The 21,720-nt window shown below is 38.0% G+C and overlaps 1 protein-coding gene across 8 annotated transcripts in view; it reads left to right on the top strand.

Annotated features, from left to right (window-relative positions):
* The window catches only part of INPP4B (inositol polyphosphate-4-phosphatase type II B), a 797,414-nt gene that overhangs the window by 732,339 nt on the left and 43,355 nt on the right, over positions 1 to 21,720 (top strand). For all 8 annotated transcript variants that reach the window (XM_032412907.1, XM_032412905.1, XM_032412906.1 and 5 more), the window contains 2 exons: positions 12,027 to 12,139; positions 16,040 to 16,194. In XM_032412907.1, the coding sequence (XP_032268798.1) occupies positions 12,027 to 12,139; positions 16,040 to 16,194 (268 nt within the window). The remainder of the gene's footprint in view (positions 1 to 12,026; positions 12,140 to 16,039; positions 16,195 to 21,720) is intronic.

Raw genomic sequence — 21,720 nt, 5'->3', positions numbered from 1 at the left:
AAAAACTCACCTTTCCTACAATCATCCCCATCTTAGTTTTTAATCAATTTTAGCTTTTTTTCTTGCATTGGCAAGAAAAAAAAAAAAATTTGAAGTCACCCTTGACTCTTCTCTTTTTCTCACATCCCACTTTCAGTCCATCAGAAAATTTCACTGGCTCTATTCCCCAAGAATGTACCACCAGTTCCCACCACCTGTCTTGCTACTGCTCTATGCAAGCCCTTGTTATTCTCACTTTCAGATTATGGCAATAATGCCCTTCCAGTCTCTTTGTTTCCTCTCTCAACCTCACTGAGTTTTTATCACTGCAGCCGAAGTGATCTTTTAAAAAGGAAAATAAAATCATATATCTTCTCAAACTCTTCCAATAGCCCTTATTTTTTTGGTGGACTAAAAAACCTAAGTTCTTACAATGGTCTCAAAGGCTCCCTGTAATCTGGCAACAAATCTGCTCTTTGACTTTCCTCTTCTACCTCTCTCTCCCTCCCTTGCTCCCTTCTGCCCCACACTGACCTCTTGCTGTTTCTTAGGACTTTTCCTTGGCCATTTCATCTGCCTTAAATGCTTTCCCGTTATATGGATCTTTCACTCATCTCCTTTAAGTCTTTCCCCAAATGTCACTTTCTTAGTGAGGCCTTTCTTGACTGCTCTCTTTACAACTGCAGTCTCCCATGCCTGGTCCACTTCTCCATAACATCTGCCGTCCTCTAGTATACAGTATGTCATTTACCTTGTTTGGCTCTGTCTCCTCAGAATGTAAGCTCCATGAGGACAAGTCTCCTTGTCTATATTTTGACTATATCCCAGGTACCCAAAACATTATCTGGCCCAGAGCTTATACTCCAAAAATATTTGTTGAATGATTGAATTAATGAGATAGATGAGGTCATTTAGTTGAATGTTTTAAAGAATCAGAGAAGAATTGGGATCTTGTAAATAATTTAGACTATTCCAAGGAATGCTATTTCTGCTAATAATTGTTGGGGAATAAAAGGATTCTGTAGTCAAGTGGTTTTGGAATTCACATTATCACTTTGAAAGTTTTGAAAAGGCCTATAGCCTGGTCAGCAAACTTGTTATGTAAAGGACCAGAGAGTAAAGAATTCAGGCTCTGAGGGCCAAATGATGTCTGTTAAAACTGCTCAACTAGAGGCTGCCATTATAGTGCAAATTAAGCCATAGACAACATGTGAATTAATGAACATGGCTAAATTTTAATAAAATTGCATTTACAAAAAACTGACTGGGTTTAGGCTGCAAGTCATAATTTGCCAGTTCTGTTCTACAGTGTCTGTAGCTATTTAATTTTGTTGAAATAGCATTTTATTGCCATATATATGTGTATATATGAAATACTCATGAGCATCTTGCCAAATAAATGCTCCTCAGGACATATTTTAACAAATACCGGTCTAGTCCAACCTTATGAGGGACTTGGGATCCAAGATAGATTTTATTAAGTTCACAGACCTGATGAGTGGGAGAACAGGGACTAAGTTGCATATTTCCTGACTCCCAGTTAAGTGTTTTTTCACTTTTATAGTCCTGCTCTACCATTGCTGTAGATCTAAGGACTCCTGATCTTAATTTAAAATTGCAAATTTAAAAACATTTGAATATTTCCAGCAGTACCTTTATTTTCTGTTTATAATTTCTACATGCTAATAATTACAAGTTTATTTTCAACTCATTGCAGAAGAAACTCTGATGTATTTACTTCTTCAAGTTTTTAATGCTCTCTGATGTTAATAAAGATTAAGAGAATTTATTTTTCCTGATCTGTCTCTAGAAGCACTCCTGTGACTTTTTGAAAGGAAAAGTGATACAAAACAGTATTCAGTTTTAATTCTCTATGTGCAGGTAAAACCACAGACATAGACTTCTAGTGTCCAATAACTTGTATACGAGAGAGAAGCAACAAATCCAAACGATACCACAGATAACAAAGACAGACACACATACTCACATATGCCCATAACAAATAGCCACCTCCCTCAGCACTGATTTCTGCATCTTCTATGTTACTTCAGGGTCCTCACAAATTAGATGCATCAGTTGTTTTTTTGTTTTTTTTGTTTTTGGTTAGCCTTATTCTGCTCTAATTTGTATAAGAAAAGTCTAAGATTAGTCTTTTAGTCATCCTTACATTTTTCTGCCTTCTTTCCTTCTCACGGGGCCTCTCCTGTCTGTTGACTAAGTAGACTAAGTCTTGCATTACAGATTCTACCGCTCATCAAAGATTGGCTAGACTCCCAGTAAACCAGCCTAGTAAGTCTGCATAAAATGGCATGAAATCAAAAGATATGAATTCAACGGAAAGCTCACTTAAGTGAATCACTTGATGTTTTGAATGCCTCCATTTCATTATCGACTAAATGAGAATAATTAATACGTATATGCCAGTACTTCAAAGTACATTCTACCATTATCTCACCAGAGAAAGGAAGTTAAATTTTCCAGTGTCAGTTTCTGTACTGAGAAGATGTCACATTGCACTTACGAATGTGAGAATGATGGATAAGATCATGACAGTGTGCACTTTGAGTTTCTCAAGAGACTTATATTTCTCCTGTGTACAAACAAGTCAACTTATTGATCCAGTTAAAATTGATCGTAAAGCTCTTCCTATAGTTTGAACCAACCTGCCTCTTTTGTCCATTCACTATATACTCTTTTCTTCTGTCTCATCCTGTATTCCTTCATATAGCTATCTATGCTAACTTTAATGAATTGTTTTCATATAATCACTGCTTATCTGATAATCTCTTTTAAAAAACATATATTCCTTTGTGGAATACTCTGATAGAGATGAAATCCTGAAACCATCACTATTAGGATAAGTTCATTGGTCCCACAGTGAGGAGTAAGGTAGATATTAAAAATCTAGGGCTCACCTTCCCTTTTGGAAATAAATATCACCTAAATTAATATGGTGATGACTCCAGTTACATCCAGTAAGGAGCCTAACAATTAAAGGTAAATAAAAATTAGTTCCAACTTTTAATTAAATATCAATGAGGAGACAACCAGCAACTTGCAATTTTACTTTTTAAATCCTTTTTTCTAACTCTCTAATTCACTCTATTGAGCATGCCACTCTCTCAAACATTCAGTATTTTACTACTATTACTATTACTGTTCACTACTTACTATTCTCCTTTTCTCAACCACAAGTGCAAGGTCTTTGTTTCATTCTGGTTTACCTTTTCTCCCACCTTTATTTCTTCATGCTTCCAATTCTGCACAACAAAACTCCAGATAAAGCAGAACTCGTCTTAGATGTCAGGTAAGGGGGAGAAACTCAAGACCCAAAGACAAAATTATCTGTATCAGGTGGGTCAGAAAAGAGAAGTCTGGCAACATGGGTAGATTAATATATTTTGTTACTATCAATAAATATATGAGAATCCCAGGTTATAAAACTAGAACTCACTTCAAGTCAAAAAAGGAGCTATATGAATGGAATAAAATGTAGATCTTGTATTCTTTCTTTTTTTTAAGATTTTATTTATTTATTTATTAGAGAGCGAGCGAGAGAGAAACAGCATGAGAGGGGGGAGGGTCAGAGGGAGAAGCAGGCTCCCCGCCGAGCCGGGAGCCCGATGTGGGGCTCGATCCCAGGACTCCGGGATCTGAAGGCAGTCGCTCAACTGACTGAGCCACCCAGGCGCCCCTAGATCTTGTATTCTTATTACCTCTTTCTTTTTCATTTTGGAGCCTCCTAAAGCAGCTTTATTTCCATAATCTTCTTCCTCTACTTTACCTCATCTATAGCTTTCTTAATACCTCAAGAGTTCTTTATTTTATTCTATATAGTATGAAATATTCAAGATCTCATTCTTACTTGCCTCCAGGAGCCTAAAGAAGTCATGCCAAGACCTTGGCTATTGGAAAAAATCCCTGTCTTCTCAACTGTCCCCCTGCTTTGTTTTGGCTATCATTCTGGCAACTTGGGAGTCAGTTCCTTCCATGTTATCAGAAAGTGGAGGAGCATGGAAGTGCTGAACTTCTTCTGGAGATGGCCTTGTTCCACATCTGCATCTCTGTGCTGCCGTTTGGCCTTGGCATATTTCACTGGCATCCTGGCTCGTACATGGTCAGGGAGCTGGGATACTGGAATTACCTCAAAAGCTGCTTCCCTTTCTGTCCTAAGCTTTGAGAAATCCATTCATGCTTTGGTTTTCAGACTTTTTGTGTGTAATGTGTGGTCTCAACAGGACTTTTCTTGCTATTGTTCTTGTCAGAGTAAAATACAGGGACTTGGAAGTTACCTTGGGAAAAAGAAAAGGCCGCCATTCACCTTCCTTCAGTGCTAAGGACCTAGGCCACTTACTTAAACACAGGCATGAGTATTCCAAGCAGTACAACTGGGCTCACAAGAAGACTGAGCTGGGTTGGGGGTGGGGCGGGTTGAGGGGCTCCAGGGTAGTTCAGCCAGTTAAGCTTCTGACTCTTGATTTCAGCTCAGGTCATGATCTCAGGGTCATGAGATCGAGCCCCACATCAGGCTCTGGGCTGAGCTTGGAGTCTGCTTAAGATTCTCTCTCTACCTCTCCCCTGCTCATGCTCTCTCTCTCTCTCTCAAAAAAAAAAAAAAAAAAGTTTGAGCTGGGGAATCTGTGTCAAGCTGCTTTTTATGCTCATATTTTCTACTGTCTGTGCATAAAACTATCTCAGGTATCTGAGGAAAGTAAGTTATTGAGAGTCATCTACCTACAAACCATCCCCCAACCCTTTGATATGACTTGAAACTGTGGAGATTCAGAAATCAATCATGACTGTTTTCTTTAAAAAAAGGAAAATAGGAAAAAAATATTAATATGTTACAATTCTACTCTCCTCCCTGCACACCAGATTCCATGGCCTTCAATGTAAAATAGTGAGTAAGGAAATTCCTAAAGAATTTTTAACACGTTGCTTTTAATATATTTTAACAATTACTTTTAAAGTTTGTCTTTTCATTTGCTATGGGTGATGCAACCTTGAAATTCATTAAAAAAAAAAACAATGAAAGTGTGTAGGTCAAAAATATTCAGCTTTGTTCAGGTGGGGAGTTTGATATTTGATTTCTTATATTGCCTTTTTCGTCAATTGTTAAGTTGGAAATACAATTTAAATAAAGCCAGTTTCACTGGGGCTTTTTTCTATATTTTTCAAGATTTTACAGCATCTAAAAGCACATAATTTCCAATTTTAAGACATTTCAATGGCTTTCACCTAATTGCATCTGTTTGCTTGCTAGTACATTTAACTATAATTATTTCAGAATTAATTATAGATAAGATTTGATATCGCAGAATATAGCATTAACCAAGGTGGACTGAAAGTATTGTTCTTTCTATGTTCATTTTTCATACTTAGAGGTACAGGCCCTTCTAACTTGTTTCTTTTTTTTCATTCTGATTATTACTAGGTAACAAATTATCCCAAATTTACTGATATAAAAATCAGAATCATCTTATTTGTGCTCACAGATTCTGTGGGTTAGGTGTTCAGATAGAACATGTAGGGATGGTTTATATCCACTCCATGATATCTGGGACCTCCACTGGAAAGAAGATTGGTGGGGAGGGGGAGGGGGTCACTTATGGCTAGGAACTGGAGTCCTCTGCAAGCTTCTGCACTCACATGCTGACACCTGGGCCATGCTGACTCCAGGGCTGGACTTGGCTGAAACCATTGAGTGCAGTACCTAAACAGGAGCCTCCATGTGCTTGGGCTTCTCCCAGCAAAGTGCCTGGGTTCTTACAGGGAACATCTCAAAAAAGGGAATACAGACAGCCAGGTTCCAAGAGAATCAGACAATAGCTGCATAGTCATTTATGACCTGACCTCGAAAGTGATGGAGCATCACTTCTGCCATACTCTGTTAGTCAAGACAGTCACAAGCCCACCCACTTTCCAGGGGAAAGTATATAGACTCCACCTCTCAATAGAGGGAGTGTCAAAAAATGTGGAGCCTCACTGTAGAAGTGATTGATGTGCTGCTTTCCAGAGACATTCTTACTTATTTGTCTTTTTCTCACCTCTAAAGCAACAATACACATTTGCAATAAGGCTGGCCAATGTTAAAATTGCTTATATAGAGGCGCCTAGGTGGCTCCGTCGGTTAAGCATCTGCCTTTGGCTCAGGTCAGTGATCCCAGGGTCCTGGGATTGAGTCCCGCATCAGGCTTCCCACTCGGGGGAGTCTGCTCCTGCCCCCTGCTCGTGCTCTCTCTCTCTCAAATAAAAATAAATAAATCTTTTTAAAAAATGCCCATATAACCATGTGTTTCACCTTAGCATGTTTTTTATTGCAAGCGACAGAAACCCTGACTCAAACTGGCTTGAACAAGAGACTTTATTAACAAAACTGAAAATTCCAATGGTAAGGCAGGCAGCCCTTCAAGGGAAAGTTGTTTCATTGGCTTAGCAGTATTGAAAAGACACTTTCCAGCCCTACTTCATCACTCAGCCACTCTTAATGTTGACTTTATCCTACATCGGCTAAAGGATGGCAGGCATGCTCAACTGCCTGCTCAACCAAAGATAAAGAGGACTTTTCTTCCCTCTTCAACATTTGAGTCCTGAGTTTCACTCAGCAGGGGCAGGACAGGTCACTTGCATACCCCTGAAATAATTGCTGAGGTCACAGTCAAGTTCTGAGTGGCTTAGTTTTTGATGCCCATCCCTGAACTTAGTCCTGACTTCAGAGGGGATAGAATTACATCAGTTGGCTTCAGAATGAGGATATGATTGATCCCAAGTAAATTTTGTGCCTGCCAGGAAGTGGGAAATGGGTGGAAAGGTGCTGGGAATTCCGCTTTCATTGCAATTTCATCTTGGAACCCTCTCAGGCAACATAAAGTCGTATGACCATGAGGTGATGAAGCTATTGCCTTGACCTCATTAGCATCACAGATCAATCGGCTAAGAGTTTACAGTCCTATTCCTATTCACTTGTCAGCACCCCACCTTTGATTCCAGTCAATGTCATCTTAAAGAAACCCCATTTGACAGAACAAGGAGAAAACTGGTATAAAAAGTGACTCTGAATTTGGCTATTCTGTGCCATTGGGGAGTGGTAAGAGACCAGTCACAGGGTTTGTGATAGTTTGTAATTCTGATCTTTGTGTGCACCTGTATGCACCTTACTTTGGATAAATTCTGAGTTTTGCCTGAGAAAGTTGGCATCCTATCTGAGACCGTGAATGCTTTCCTAAGAGCTACGAATGTCTTCCTCTGTTTTTCAGAGTTGACACAGAATTTAACAGTGTAGGCACTTCTGCCAAGACTTTTATTAATTGTTTTCCACTTCAAGTCGATGAAGCATGGCAGGGTTATTGTTTTCATTTTTCAGTTGACAAAATAGGGACCGAGGGTTAAGCTACTCACCTAAGACCACATGTCAAAGCAGGGACAGAGTTGGCATTGGAAGTCACTTTCCGGGAATCTTGGCTCCATGCTTTCTCTAAAAAAAAAATTATGAAAGTTTCACACAAAGAAAAAAAAGAACAGATCGTAAGATAATACACACTAGGGAACCCATCACTTGGCCTCAGAAATTTTGTAAGAAAAAATGCAGATAGAAGGAAAGCCCCCTTTGCACCCCTTCCAGTTCCAATCCCTCACTTTCCCTTCTCTGAGAAAATCAATATCCTGAATTTGGTGTTTTACATTATCATACACATTTTTACCCCACATGTATTATCCATAAAAAATATGGTAGTTTTGCATATTTAACTTTATATTATTACTGTTATTTTGCATGAGTCCTATAATTTTTACTGTTTTGCTCAACATTCTCTATATTCATGCCAATATATACATATATAATTAGCAAGCTTATTGATTCTCTCCATGATATAATATTATATTTCATGATTATATAACAGTTTATCCATTCTCTTTATGAACACTTAGATGGGTTTTTTGCTGTTGTTTAATATTATAAACAATAAATGCAATGAACATTCTTGTACCTTTCACCTGATTACTTTCTTGAACCCCATTTGAAAAAAAGAATACTCTTATTGAGATAGGTATGGAGATTCAGTTACCCTGTCTAAATTCTGTGCTAGAGTAATGCAGGAATGAGTAGACAAAGCAAGACTTATTGGCTATATTTACATTTGAAGAGATTCATTCTAAGTTTATAAACCAATCCATATTCCCTGTTTACCAGGATTTTCAGTTGATTTATCAAGATCTGTCATTAAATCTTGAAATCTCACTCACTAATCCACAAACCAGTCATTACTAATGATACTTCCTGCCAGAACCAGACCTGAATTTCTGTAACCTCTAGGATTTTTGTCAGATTGAAAAAAAAAAAACAAAAAAAAAAAAACTGGCGGCAACCAAAGTATTGAATTGGTAGAGATGTGCTGTGAATAAAGCAAGTTTTATCATTACAGAAATAGAAATAGTGGCCTGAAAATTTTAAGAACATCAAAATAACTTCCTTCTATAAAGCGTGCCCTGGGAAGAAGGGGTGAAATTTCTATGGGACATCATGCCTATCTATCCTAAAGTGCTATCTTTATGGGGTAGAAATAGGCAAAGGATGACCATTTATTTTCAGATCCTTATAGTCTGTTTTAAATGACTGATTAAAAAACCTTCATGTCAATAATGAAACTAAATTATTTTGAAAAATCATTGTACTTTATTCTGGATTCTCAGAATTCTGAAGAAGCCGGTTCATTGTGTTAATACTGGAACTGCCTTTTAGTACCACCAGCTAACACAGATTTGGGGGAAATTGCTGGTATAGGAATTTGGAGACTGGATTTTTTTTTTTTTAATTTCCTCTGACTATGAACCTTGGGAAAGTCACCGAAGCATCTTAGACATGGGGTTGCCCTAAGTCAGTAATTTGCACATTTTTTATGCTGACTCCAGGTTGTTAGATCAATTTTGAGGGTTAGGACAATAATAATAAAAATCATCATCATCATCATCACATGGAATAGAACGGAATATATTCAGGGAACAGTGTATGTGATTAGGGTATTATTTCATAAAATTCTTACTACAGAACTGTGTGTGTGTTTTTGCGTGTGTGCATAATGCTGCAGGTAAAATTTGTATTCTGTATTCCTTTCAAAAACATTCGAAAGCCATTTATACCAGGTGACTTCAGAAAGGACCTCAGGGGGGCACCTGGGTGGCTCAGTCAGTTAAGCGTCTGCCTTCGGCTCAGGTCATGATCTCGGGGTCCTGGGGTCGAGCCCCACATCAGGCTCCCTGCTCGGCGGGAAGCCTGCTTCTCCCTCTCCCACTCCCCCTGCTTGTGTTCCCTCTCTCGCTGTGTCTCTCTCTGACAAATAAATAAATAAAATCTTTTTTAAAAAAAAGAGAAAGAAAGGACCTCAGGGACATCTCAGATATGGTTATGTCCCTATTAAAATTCCCTAGTTGCTTCCATTTTTTTTTTTTTTTTTTAGGATGAAGCCCAGAATTCCCAGCATAGCAAAAAAGGCCCTTCATAATTCCTGCCTCTGGGACCAGGCCCCACAAGGACATAACGAACTATGAGCTCCCTGCTTTGACAGTACTGCTTCATGTCTCCACACATTTGCTGACAGTTTTCCTGGGCCTCAGATGCTCTCTGTAGCCACGAAGCATTATCGTTGCTAGAGACCCTTCCCTACCCAACTCTTCTTTATGGAACTGCTTACTCCTTCCCTTGGGTCTCTATTATTATTTTTTACTGACTTAATGCCGTAGCCCACAGTACACTTCACTACAGTTAATGATGGTTTAAAAATCTATCTCCCCCTACTGAACTGTGAAGACTTTGAGGTCAGCTCTTTGTATCCTAAGAATTTGGGTTCTTTCCTTTTCTTATGCATATACTGTGTTCTCCCTTTCTCTCAAAATAAGTTTATTCTTTAAAAACAGCACACATTTATTTTACATGTCTCAAATGACATGAAAAGGCAGTTGAAAAATCACTCTAAATCCTACAGCCTAACAATGACCGATGTCTCTATCTGCCTACGTGCATGTTTAGAGAGACATAAGCACCCACATGCACACATGCACACACACACGTGCACACACATACAGTGTTATACAAATAAATTCATCCATTGATCTGACCAGTTCTTCCTTTCAACGATGTCAAGGACACTTTCCCTGTTAATGATATACCTGTACATAATTTTATATGGCTGCTTAAATTTTAGTTCATTAAAGGCAATGATGGTAGACCTGACTTCTTGTTTCTTTTATTCCGTGAGTATGAATTAGAAAGTGGCATTATTGTCCTTACTTTCTTTGGTCGGCTATAGAGTCTTGAGCTGGTTTTGTAACTGTCTTCAAGGCATTCCCTTATGCCTTCTTCCCTTTATCTTTGGGCTGTGTCCTGTTAAAATTTCTGTATATCAGAGAGTCTCCTATCAAGCAATGTGATGTTTTTAGTCAAACCTTGTCTGTCTTAAGAGAATCATCTATAGTTATATCGTAAGGGTTTGACTTTTGATGGTTTTTCCATTTAGAAACTAATACAGTGGAATCATGCATATATTTTATATGAATATTTTTAATCTCATCACCCTAACATAAGGATGCATCTCAATTGTACCTGACCTTCCCCTATTCTGTGGTCATGAAATTCAAGATGATTATAACTGTTTTCAATGGGTATTTTTATTTTACCAACCACTTTCACTCTTTGGCAGATACAGATTGCTAGTATAGGTCATTAGGATACTTCCTCACTCTCTGGAGCTAAGATCAAGACCTACTCAGATTTATTATTTTAATAAAATGTAACATCTGGTACAGTTTTGGAAAGTACAAAGTCACACTATGGTTACAGCTTATTTGTATTGTGTGTGTGTGTGTATGTGTGTGTGTGTATGCATGTGTGTGTGTGTTTGTGAGAGAGAGAGAGATCTGATTCAGGAATCTATCAGTTTTGCTTCACTGTTACTGGAGAGCTTACATACAGTCCATGTTATTTTTATGGATTTTCTCCTGTTTTCAAACTCAATTAAAACTCTTAGGAATTCTTCATCCTTCGGGTTGTAGATTCAACGTTAGAGCACATTTTCATACTGTACAGCATTAATCCGACAACTCTCTTAGAAAGACTTTTTGTTTCCATCTCTATATTCTGATCTTGACCCCATCGCACCAAGTGTCAGGGACATTTATGTCATGATGTGCATTGCCTTAGGTTTTAATATAAAATGTGTGCCATTTATTACCTGTGCTTTAGTTATTAGTAGGTAGAGATCTGAGCATCAGTCATTTCCGGCTCCCTATCTAATTATCTCATATAATTAACTGTCACCTCTCATGTTTTCCCTCTTTCCATGCTGTACCTGTCCTCCTCAGTAGCAGTTGTTCTCAACCAGGATAGATTTTGCCCTCGAGGAACATCTGGCAATGTCTGGAGACATTTTTGATTGACAGGAAGGGTACTACTGGTTTCTAAATGGTAGAGGTCACTGATGCCGCTTAACATCCTGCAATGCAGAATATAGGTCCATTCCCCGCAACGAAATGTAATCCAAGCCAAAATGTCTGTAGTGCTAAGGTGAAGGTATCTTGCTGTAGAAACTGACTTCCTGTGTTTTATTTGAACCTTCAGATTTCTTCCACCCCTGAGGTGTTCAGTTTAAAGTATCCTCTTGATTCAGACTAGCTACTTAGTAGCAGAAAGTGGTTATATTTAGATGTAAAATTATATCTCATGTCTCATCTGTGTCATGCTTTGGTTGAAGGGAGGCTGCCGTCATCATCAAAAATGTTTCCCTTGTTAGTAAAATAGTAGTATATGAAAACTGACATTACCACAATAGCACAGAATACGTAAAGGAGGAGGCTGAGGCATATTTCTAAGTAAAGAATAAAGCTGGAGAGATTAATATTTATGATTATCCTCAGATTAATAAATATGATTATCTTCAGATACTCTCTGCTCCAAATGTTATTTGTTGTTATGGAAAATTTGTACATAAATTGAGCAAATCTCCATGGGCAGCTTAATACTAACACGATCCCCCTTTCTTTCTCCTTTTTTTCCCCAGACATTTCACATTTTCAAGAACAAAATGATTTAAAAGGATTACTAGAAAATCTCCATCAAAATATCCAAGCCAAAAAAAGAAAGAATGTAGAAATCATGTGGTTGGCTGCAACGGTAAGCACTCTCCAGCCAGATCTTTGTCCTTGTCACCATGATGACCAGCAAACATCATAGAGTATTTGCTGTGTAGGGTCCAATCTCTGCACTTTGGGTTACCAGATGTCATTCTCCATTATCCAGGGGATTAGGCATTTTCAATGCTGTCGGTAATTCTATCAATACACTAGAACACAAGATGGAAGAAGATGCACTCAACAAGAAAGATTTTTACCTATTGGCTTTTCTTGTATATCCTGGATGTTGTTTGACACTTTGAGGCTAAAATGAAGTGTCTGTGATTTTCTTGATAGTCCATGTTTGTGATGTCAGTCGCCCATATCAATCAGGATTTTGAAGTGCCACTCTAGAGACATATGGTGGCAACAGAATGTGGTTATCAGATCTTTGACTCCTGGCCTCAGTAAGGCTCCTGGACATCTTGTTCAATTAATGAGCTTTTAAATGCGTTTGTTAATTTAGATATTAGCATAGAATTTATTACTGATGGATTGCTCTTGGGGTAATGAGCTATATTTTCTATGGTTCTTTCTCATTCAATGACACCCTCAGGGCAGAAGTTCTGCCTTATTTCCTGCCCCAGGTTTCTACCAGAGTGAGGGAGAGAATAATGCCTGTATTTTTGAAACTCTTGTCTGGCAACCATTCAGGCATAGCTCACATGAACTTATGAATTTTGTTAAGCGCTCAGACCCAAAGATCCTTTCCTAATGCAAGAATCTTTTCATCAGAAAAGGCCCACATTGGAGATCTTTATGATGAATGCCATATTTGTAGTTCCTATACAGTGTTGCCTTTGTAATTTGGAGTTCGGTAACCGATCTCCTAAAATAACTCTATTCATTCTGTATCAAGAGCATTTAAAACAAAGCCTTGTCCCTATTGCCAGTGTTCAATTATAATCCAATATTACTTACTCTCTTCTGGGAAAAAGGAATGGATAATTTACCACGAGTCTATATAAAATAATTTACCAAGAGCAAGGCGGAGGAAAGCTGCTTTAGCTTCCCTTCATGCCCTCTTGGAGCCCCAGGGAAGAACATCAAAGGTAACAATATGAAACATTGCTTTCAGGCAGCTCATTTACACTGGTCCCATTTAGCACCATACTGCATTACAGGAGGGTTGTTTTTAATAGTTTTTCCACCAGTGGTGGCTGCTTTTTATGTCTTCAAAGACTGCTGTGGTTGTTAATTCTCACAAAAATTTCACAAAGGTAGGTCATGAGCTATTTTTGCTATTTTTACTAATAATGGGATAACAGGAAGGTAATTTGATCATTTACCAAGGCTTTCTGACAACTTAGGAACATATACATATGTCACTATATACATACCATGAATTTGTGTGTCGATTGATAAATGAAAGATGTACATGTGCAAACACAAATGTATATTTTCTCTTAGTTTATGTAGTTTTACCATTTGAATGTATAAAAAGGTTTTCCCATAAATCTCATTCATTCCTGAAAATTCTTTTTTGAAACTTAAACACTGACCAAATATGGCTTTCTTGCAGCTCAACTGTTGAATGGATGATTGACTGCCTTGATAAATACATGGCACCCATAATGTGCAAATTTAGCATTATGTAGGAACACTGACATTATTATTACAGCATTTCTGTAGCTGATACCTCAGTTTCAATATCCTTTTTGTAAATCAAGGACTTGGATAATACTTTTAAAATCAAGAAATATAGAAATTCCTTTTGATATTTTCCAAAAAGCTTTTATTTGTCTCTATTTCATTCTCCTCTCTTTTAAAAATCTATTAATTATATATTACTGTGTTAATATTTTACATTCTCATTGAAAAAATATAACACTATTTGGTTTTGTCTTGTTCAAATTTTAAAAAATAAAAAATGAGAATTTAAAGAGACCACATGCCAATCAAGTGTATTAAATTAAATTCATATGGTTCAGAGGAGCTGTAGAAATAAGGAAACCAAGACCCAACCTGCTCACTCTGAATTGCCTCTGCCTCCTCTTTATGTTAAATGTAGAACATTAAATATCCTTAGTAGGATGGCTGTATATACTAGAGACAACACATTTTAAAGAATATTCATTCTTTTTAAAAATCATTATCTAGGGGCGCCTGGGTGGCTCAGTCGGTTGAGCGTCTGCCTTCAGCTCAGGTCATGATCCCAGGGTCCTGGGATCCAGTCCTGCATCAGACTCCCTGCTCAGAAGGGAGCCTGCTTCTCCCTCTCCCTCTGCCACTGCCCCTGCTTGTGCTCTCTCCCTCTCTCTGTCAAATAAATAAATAAAATCTTTTAAAAAAAATCATTACCTCATAAGTGGCCATTGAGGTCTATATTTCATTATTATGAATATGAATAGCCAAGTCTTTGTTGTTTTATATTAAAAATGTTGAAATACTCTTTATTTGAAAAGATTAGAGTTTTCCAGATGAAAAAAATATTTTATGGTGAAATCTTGCTATCATATTTCTCTAGTCACTTACATTGGAAGTAGTGAGAAAGTACTAAAGGTCTAATAAGGACTTGTAAATCCTAGTGTAAGTATCAGAATCACAATTAAAACATGGTAAAAACCCTTGATAAACTGTGTTAGTATATCTTTTATTCAAAGCAGATTAACTGTTAAGGCCTCCTTGATGGCAGGTAATAAAGCAAGACTGTATTATATCACATTAGATTTATTTTAAGTGCATGTTGATTAACATTGTTGATACTAATGTAGTGTTGGTCTCTCATATCAGAGCCCTGCCATGGGACAGGGAAGAGAAAGGAAGAAAGGAATGGAATTATTCACCTGCTAACAATAAGGCAATGAGACAAGAGATTATTGTGGCTCAGAGATTTTTCTCTTGAATTACATTGGGATAACAAAAAGAAAGAATTTGCAAAAAGAAACAGAATAGAAGGGAAGCTAAAGGCTTGGTCCTTGGCATTAGGCAAACCTACATTAGCATCCTGGCTCTGTTCAGTTGTGCCCAAGTTACTTAATCTAGCTAAGCCTCAATTTCGTCATCTGTAAAATAAAAATGATTACATCTTCCTCCAGGATTCATGTGCAGTTATTGAAAGAGCAAATCTAGGGGCACCTGGGGGAGTCAGTCGTTTGAGCATCCAACTCTTGATTTCGGCTCAGGTCATGATCTCAGGGTTGTGGGATCAAGCCCCGTGTCAGGCTCTGTGCTTAGCTCAGAATCTGCTTGGGACTCTCTCTCTCCCCGTCCCTTTGCCCCTCCCCCCATCATGTGTGTATGCGTGCGCTCTCTCTCTCTCAATAAATAAGTACAATAAATTATTTTAAAAAATAATTGAAAGAGCAAATCTATATGAAATTTATTAGCATTATACCCGGTACAGTAGATGTGCACTTAACAGCAACTCTTTGGTGTCCTTATTTTTACCAGTTGCATTGATGAGTGGCTAGTGGTTCACTTATCTGCTTCATGGCACCACGTAGATGTTTGAAATCCCATAACCTAAAGCCAAAACTCGCAAAGGTTTCTTAAATGTAAAGTAAGAAGATGTTAACTATTTAGCATTCAAACCAAGTGTCTGATCCAGGAAATCTAGTTTCATTTTCCCTTCACAATTAAGGTGTTGCTCCTAAGTAATGATTATTACTGTCATCCACTACGGCTCAGGCCCCCTTTCAAGGCAGTGACCATCTCATATGGCTTCAACAGCCCCACACCTCACACGTCACATACAAAGAACTAAATAAATTCAATCTGTTCCCCTGGCTTTTGAAATGAAAAGATAATGTATTTCATTCGCTAGGGCAGGTTGAACCAATTGACTGTCATAAATTCACATAAATTTGGCGTGTTTAGATAAAAAGTGTTTATAGATGAGTCCGACACTTTAGAGTCATCTACAGATGGGCAACGAGCTCTTTGTGTGTCTGTGTTGCAGATTTGTCGCAAACTCAATGGCATTCGTTTCACCTGTTGCAAAAGTGCCAAGGACAGGACGTCGATGTCGGTGACTCTGGAACAGTGCTCGATCCTGAGAGACGAGCACCAGCTACACAAGGACTTCTTTATCCGAGCCCTGGATTGTATGAGAAGGTAGCCTGCATGTCTGCAACTTTCTTTCTTTTAAGGCCATTTTAAAGTTTGGGGGCTTTTGTTTTCCAAATATATATTTTACTGGCAGACTAAATAGTGACTTCATTGCATTTCCATGGCTCATAGCTCATGGCATGAAAGATAAAATAATATTAAGCATTCCCCCTACTCATTTGAGGCAATAAAAGAGAACGTGGCTGGATTTTGATAATAGCTTATGAACTCATTTAGATCTAAGTTTTAAAGGGCTCTGGTCCTTTCATATATAACTTGAAGAACAATTTCTTTATATATTAGTAATTATGAAAATGTGCAAAATAAAACTCTGTCGTTATCCAAAGAAAATCTCTCCCGACCGCAACTGATAGGTGATCCTCCCAATGTTTTGTAGGGTCTCCGGGTCGGTCACCTCCTTCCTAAAATTATTTTCACATCACTCATCATAAAGGTGGGATGACACAGATACTTTAGAATAGAGGATTAATATTGTTCCTCTGCCGACATTTAGAATGCTATGCCTGAAGTCATGTTTCTTGATTCATTTCCACAGTAATTAAATCTAAAGTCTAAGCCATAATGGGGAGGAAAAAGTGTCTCATTCACAGTGTCTGTCAGGAAGGACACATGTTAATTAAAAAGTTAAACGTAATTGTCTTTTTGCTGCAAAGACCGGCTCAGAAGCACACCAGATAGCATGGGACAGACTCTTGTATTTCCAGAAAGGAATGTCCTGTGATGCTCTAGAGAGGACAGCTTCTTATCTGGCATATCATTAGCTACCCCCCTCCTTTTTTTTTAACGGCTGCCGTCTCTCAGTGGGGCTGTGGACATTTGCCTGCGCATGCCCTGTGCCTGCATGCTTTCCCTGCTACATGAGAGATTTCTGGAGCCCTCTCTGTTTCCCCATGTCATGTCTCTTGGCATTTTCATTGTTCAGCGGAGTTCTATTATGATTTCTTGATAAATGTATGAGGATGTCTTCATGGCCTGACATGAACATCTCAGCCATATAAAATGCACTTGGTTGTTATAAAAAAACTTCTTTTAAAAATAATCTCTCAGCACTAATGGGAAGAATTCAGAAACTGAAGCTGAAATCTTCTAAAGTGCAGAAAAAGAATACAAATATCACTATGGTTAGAGCAAAGGTACTAGGTGGGGAGAAGAGAAACACATGATATTATAGGCCAGATACACACCAGAGGACTACAATGATTCAACAAACACGAATTATCTGGAAGATGCAATTGTTGTTTATTTAAGGCAGAGATAAAAGAGGATCCTTAAATTAGAAAGATGATTCTTTCAAATTGGTAAATAAAAGGTGTATCATATACATGTTAAAATACAAAGCTAGATAGTGTGGTATCGCATAAAGTTTGTATAGAATCGACATTATATATGTAACGTACTTGCTCACAACATAACATGTATAGGGTTCATTTTTGGATTGTTAAAAAATGTAAGGTCTAATAATTTTAATCTAAAAACACTGAAGATCTTAACTTCTATACCACCACTTCTCTGGGGAATATATATATATTTATATTTATATACATATTTTTTTATAAATTTCAAATCTGTCAAATTTATCATTTGGTTTTGTGAATGCACGAGAGCTGTGTGAGTCTGTGAGGGCGCGCACGTGTGTGTGTGCATATGTTTAAGGGAAATAATATATGTCCTTTCCTTTAATAACTGCCATAATTTCCTTCTTTGGATATTCTGTATTACAGTACAAGCCTATTGGTTTATGAGTTCTGGCAATATACAGTAAGTGAGAGCATGGGGTTTGGGAGCCAGCTGACCTGAGTTTTAATGCAGCCTATATGCCACTTACTAGCCATTGGCAAGGGTTTTTTGTTTTGTTTTTTTTAAAGCTTTTATTTATTTATTTGAGAGAGAGAGAGAGAGAACAATGGGGTGCAGAGAGAGGGAGAAGCAGACTCCCCGCTGAGCCGGGAGCCTGATGCAGGGCTGGATCCCAGGACTCTGGGATCATGACCTGAGCCAAAGGCAGATGCTTAACCGACTGAGCCACCCAGGTGCCCCAGCCATGAGCGAGTTTAATGTCTTACTGCCTCCTACCTAGCGCCTTAGGCAAGTTAGTCAACCTCTTGATTCCTCAGTTTCCTTTATCTGTAAAACAGATGTGATAATAATAGTAGCTCTTCGGAGGAGTGTCTTGAGGATTAAATGAATTGATATGTGTAAAGTGATTACACAGTGATTACTGTGTAATATTTGTTAAGTAAATAAAAAATAAATATCGAGAATCATGATGTTAACATTCTGATCTCAGGTACAGTAAAATCTAATCACTATGATCCCTGTAATCTTTGTGAATATATTATGACAAGTTTTGACTCTAATACCGTATATTAAAATAAAGTCTATTGCCAATTCTTATAAATAAGGTTTCAAATGCAATGCTTTATCTATTCAAGAGAATAGTTCTTTAAATTCCACCTTAAAGTGTGCATGTGTTTACAAATGCTGTGCTAATTATGGATGGATTGTATTCATTAAAGTAGGCCTGGGTAGGTTTCTTGTAAGTATTTTTATGTTACTGTGTATTATTGCATTATTCTATGCCCTTGGAATTTGAGTCATAGATTTGAGATCAAAGAGTCAGTCTAGAAATCTAGTCAAATCTGCTTTACTTTATAAATAATGAAACTGAGCTCTAGAATGTTTTGGCAAAGACTATTGAGACAGAAAGTGTTAGAGCCAGCTCTGGAACATAGATGCCCTTGTTATATTTTAATGTTATTTTCTTTGTACCAAATGAAACAAAATACTATCACTTAAAATTATTTGGTAATGTATTTGACTCCCTCAAATCTGTTACTTAAAATACAGTTGACCCTTGACCAACACAAGTTTGAACTGCATGGGTCTACTTACATGTGGATTTTTTTTAATAAACACAGTACAGTAAATGTATTTTAACTTATGATTTTCCTTATAACATTTTCTTTTTCCTAGCTTACTTTATTGTAAGAATATAGTATATAATACATATAAAATACAAAAGATATGTTAATCAACTGTTTATGTTATCAGTAAGGCTTTCTGTCAACAGTAGGCTATTACTAGTTAAATTTTAGGGGACTCAAGTATTATACATGGATTTTCCACTGTGCAAGGGTTTGGTGCTCCTAACCCCTGTGGTGTTCAAAGGTCAAGTGTATTATATAAGTCATATAAATCATTAAAAACCATGTGCTTTTAGGAATTTGAGACTGTGTGTAAGACTAGAGAAATCTGGGGGCACCTGGGTGGCTCAGATGGTTAAGCGTCTGCCTTCGGCTCAGGTCATGATCCCAGGGTCCTGGGATCGAGCCCTGCATCGGGCTCCCTGCTCAGCGGGGAGCCTGCTTCTCCCTCTCCCTCTGCCTCTCTCCCTGCTCATGCTCTCTCTCTCTCTCTGTATCTCTGTGTCTCAAATGAATAAATAAAATCTTAAAAAAAAAAAAGACTAGAGAAATCTGCCCCAAATCCTGAGACCTTGAAGAGCAGACCCTAGTTTTAGAATATGAACTATTTAATTTCAGCCTTATCTATTATGTCCACCATTGTACTGGGGCATTGAGTGCAGTGTCTGGTCCAGAGTAAAACAAATATAAATAGGGATTGAATAAATGAAGAACAGTCCACATAGGAATTCATTCTGCTGCCTTCTGTTTTTCACAACCATGTAACAATTTTGTCTTTTTTTTTTAAATTATGTTTTCAGTTATATTCAAGATAGCAATTTAGTTCTTACTTTTATGTCTAAGCCTTGTTTCCTGGGGTTGTCGTTCGGTGTCCGTAGTTCAGTGGTTAATGATAAGCCAGAGGTTGCACTGCAACAGCTCAATCCAGTAAAGCTTCCAACCTCTTTTGATGTGGATTGTGGATTGTGAACATATTCAGAGTTCAGGAGTTTTCAAACCTGCTCTGCCTTTTATTTCCACCAGACCTGTTAGGTCCTCCTAGTTGGCCGGGATGTGTGAAAGTTTATCAAAACCCTCCATGGCTCTCTCATTTTTAGGATCTCTGGTTGGATGAACAGATAGTCATCTGGGAGTGGCCCCAGTAGGACTGCTGTCTCAGGCTAGCTAAGAGGTTGACTGTCAGCATCCGTTTGCCTGCAAGAGCCCTGCTGTTTTCGGACAATGCCTGGGAGTGGCATTTTCCGCTGTCCGCATTCAGTGCAGTCTGGCGCACCGCCCGCCCACCAGAGTAGAGCTTGAGCTGAGAGGGGCAGGAAGACCACACACTTCCCCTCCGCTTCCCCACTGTGGGTAGTTTTCCAAGAAGCAACAGTTCTCAGCTTGTTGCTTGATTTTCGTTGATTACCAGGGTCCTGAAATGGTTGATTTGACTGTATTTTCCATTCTCATCGTTTTTTGGGAGAAAGAGGATTTGTAGAACTCCTCGGTCTGCCATCTAGGAAATCCCACCCTCAGACAGTGGCTTTAAAAGGCGCCTCAGACTGCTTCTGGGGCTTTTTAAAACTATCTATCTTTGGATCCTATATGATTTATAATTGGGAAGATCTGAGGTAGATCCAGGGATCTAAATTTTTTAAGAACTTTACTAATATTCTGGGACACAACCTTAGATTTTAAAAAATCAGTGTTTTAAAGGACTTTGATTTTTATGCTTTTGAAAATATTGGTTTTTTACTTTATTTAACATCAGTTGCAGTTTATTTTACCACTGAGTTATTCTAACCACCTTTCAGGCTATTTGCTCTGGATTTTTTTAAAGTTCACCAACGTTATAATATCATTGCTGTTTTTTGGGTTTTACTTTTCCTTATCTATATTAAATTTTTCTATTGCATTGTGCTTCTCTCTGTAAGTTTCAGATTATTTATGGATAAATGAAATGTAATAGATAAAGAGAAATAAGTAAAGCTTCATTTGGCTGCTTAGTCAGAAACTCCGTCAGCAGAATAAGCTCCATGAGAGCAGGTATTTTGGTTCTCCTTTGTCCATTGCAATCTTCCCAGTACATGCCTAGTGATAGTAGGTTCTCGATAAATACTCAATGAATGGGTAGATGAAGGAATGAATAACACAGGTTTCTAAAATGTTCAGGTCATCTATATTAGGAGTTTTGTGCATACATAGGCATTTAGAATTAAACATGAAATTATTACTCAGTTGTGACATATTTATCAACAAAAGTTCCAGAAGATGAAATTGAAAGCTTTTGGAGACATTATGATACCGATTCAAAAACAAACAGGCCACAAAAAACCTCTTAACTCATTGTCTGAATCCACCCTTTGTACTATTTTCAAAAATGTCATTCTCTTTTCCTACATAGCCAATATTACCCACAGGCGCACACTCCTGATGCGTGCCTCTGGTTACGGTCTGCTTGACTGAGTAGCAGAAGGGCCTATTCAAATGAGCCAAGTTAGCAGAGTAACTGGAAAGACCTGGCTCTGTAAGGAACTCTTGGTAGTTGCCTATACTGCAAGACCAAAGCAACGATTCTCAACCCGCCTTAGAAACCCCGGGGGACTTG

This window comes from Phoca vitulina, unplaced genomic scaffold (assembly GCF_004348235.1).
Source record: "Phoca vitulina isolate PV1807 unplaced genomic scaffold, GSC_HSeal_1.0 scaffold14, whole genome shotgun sequence".
In the NCBI taxonomy this organism is placed as follows: Eukaryota; Metazoa; Chordata; class Mammalia; order Carnivora; family Phocidae; genus Phoca; species Phoca vitulina.
This window is presented reverse-complemented; position numbering and strand designations above follow the sequence as displayed.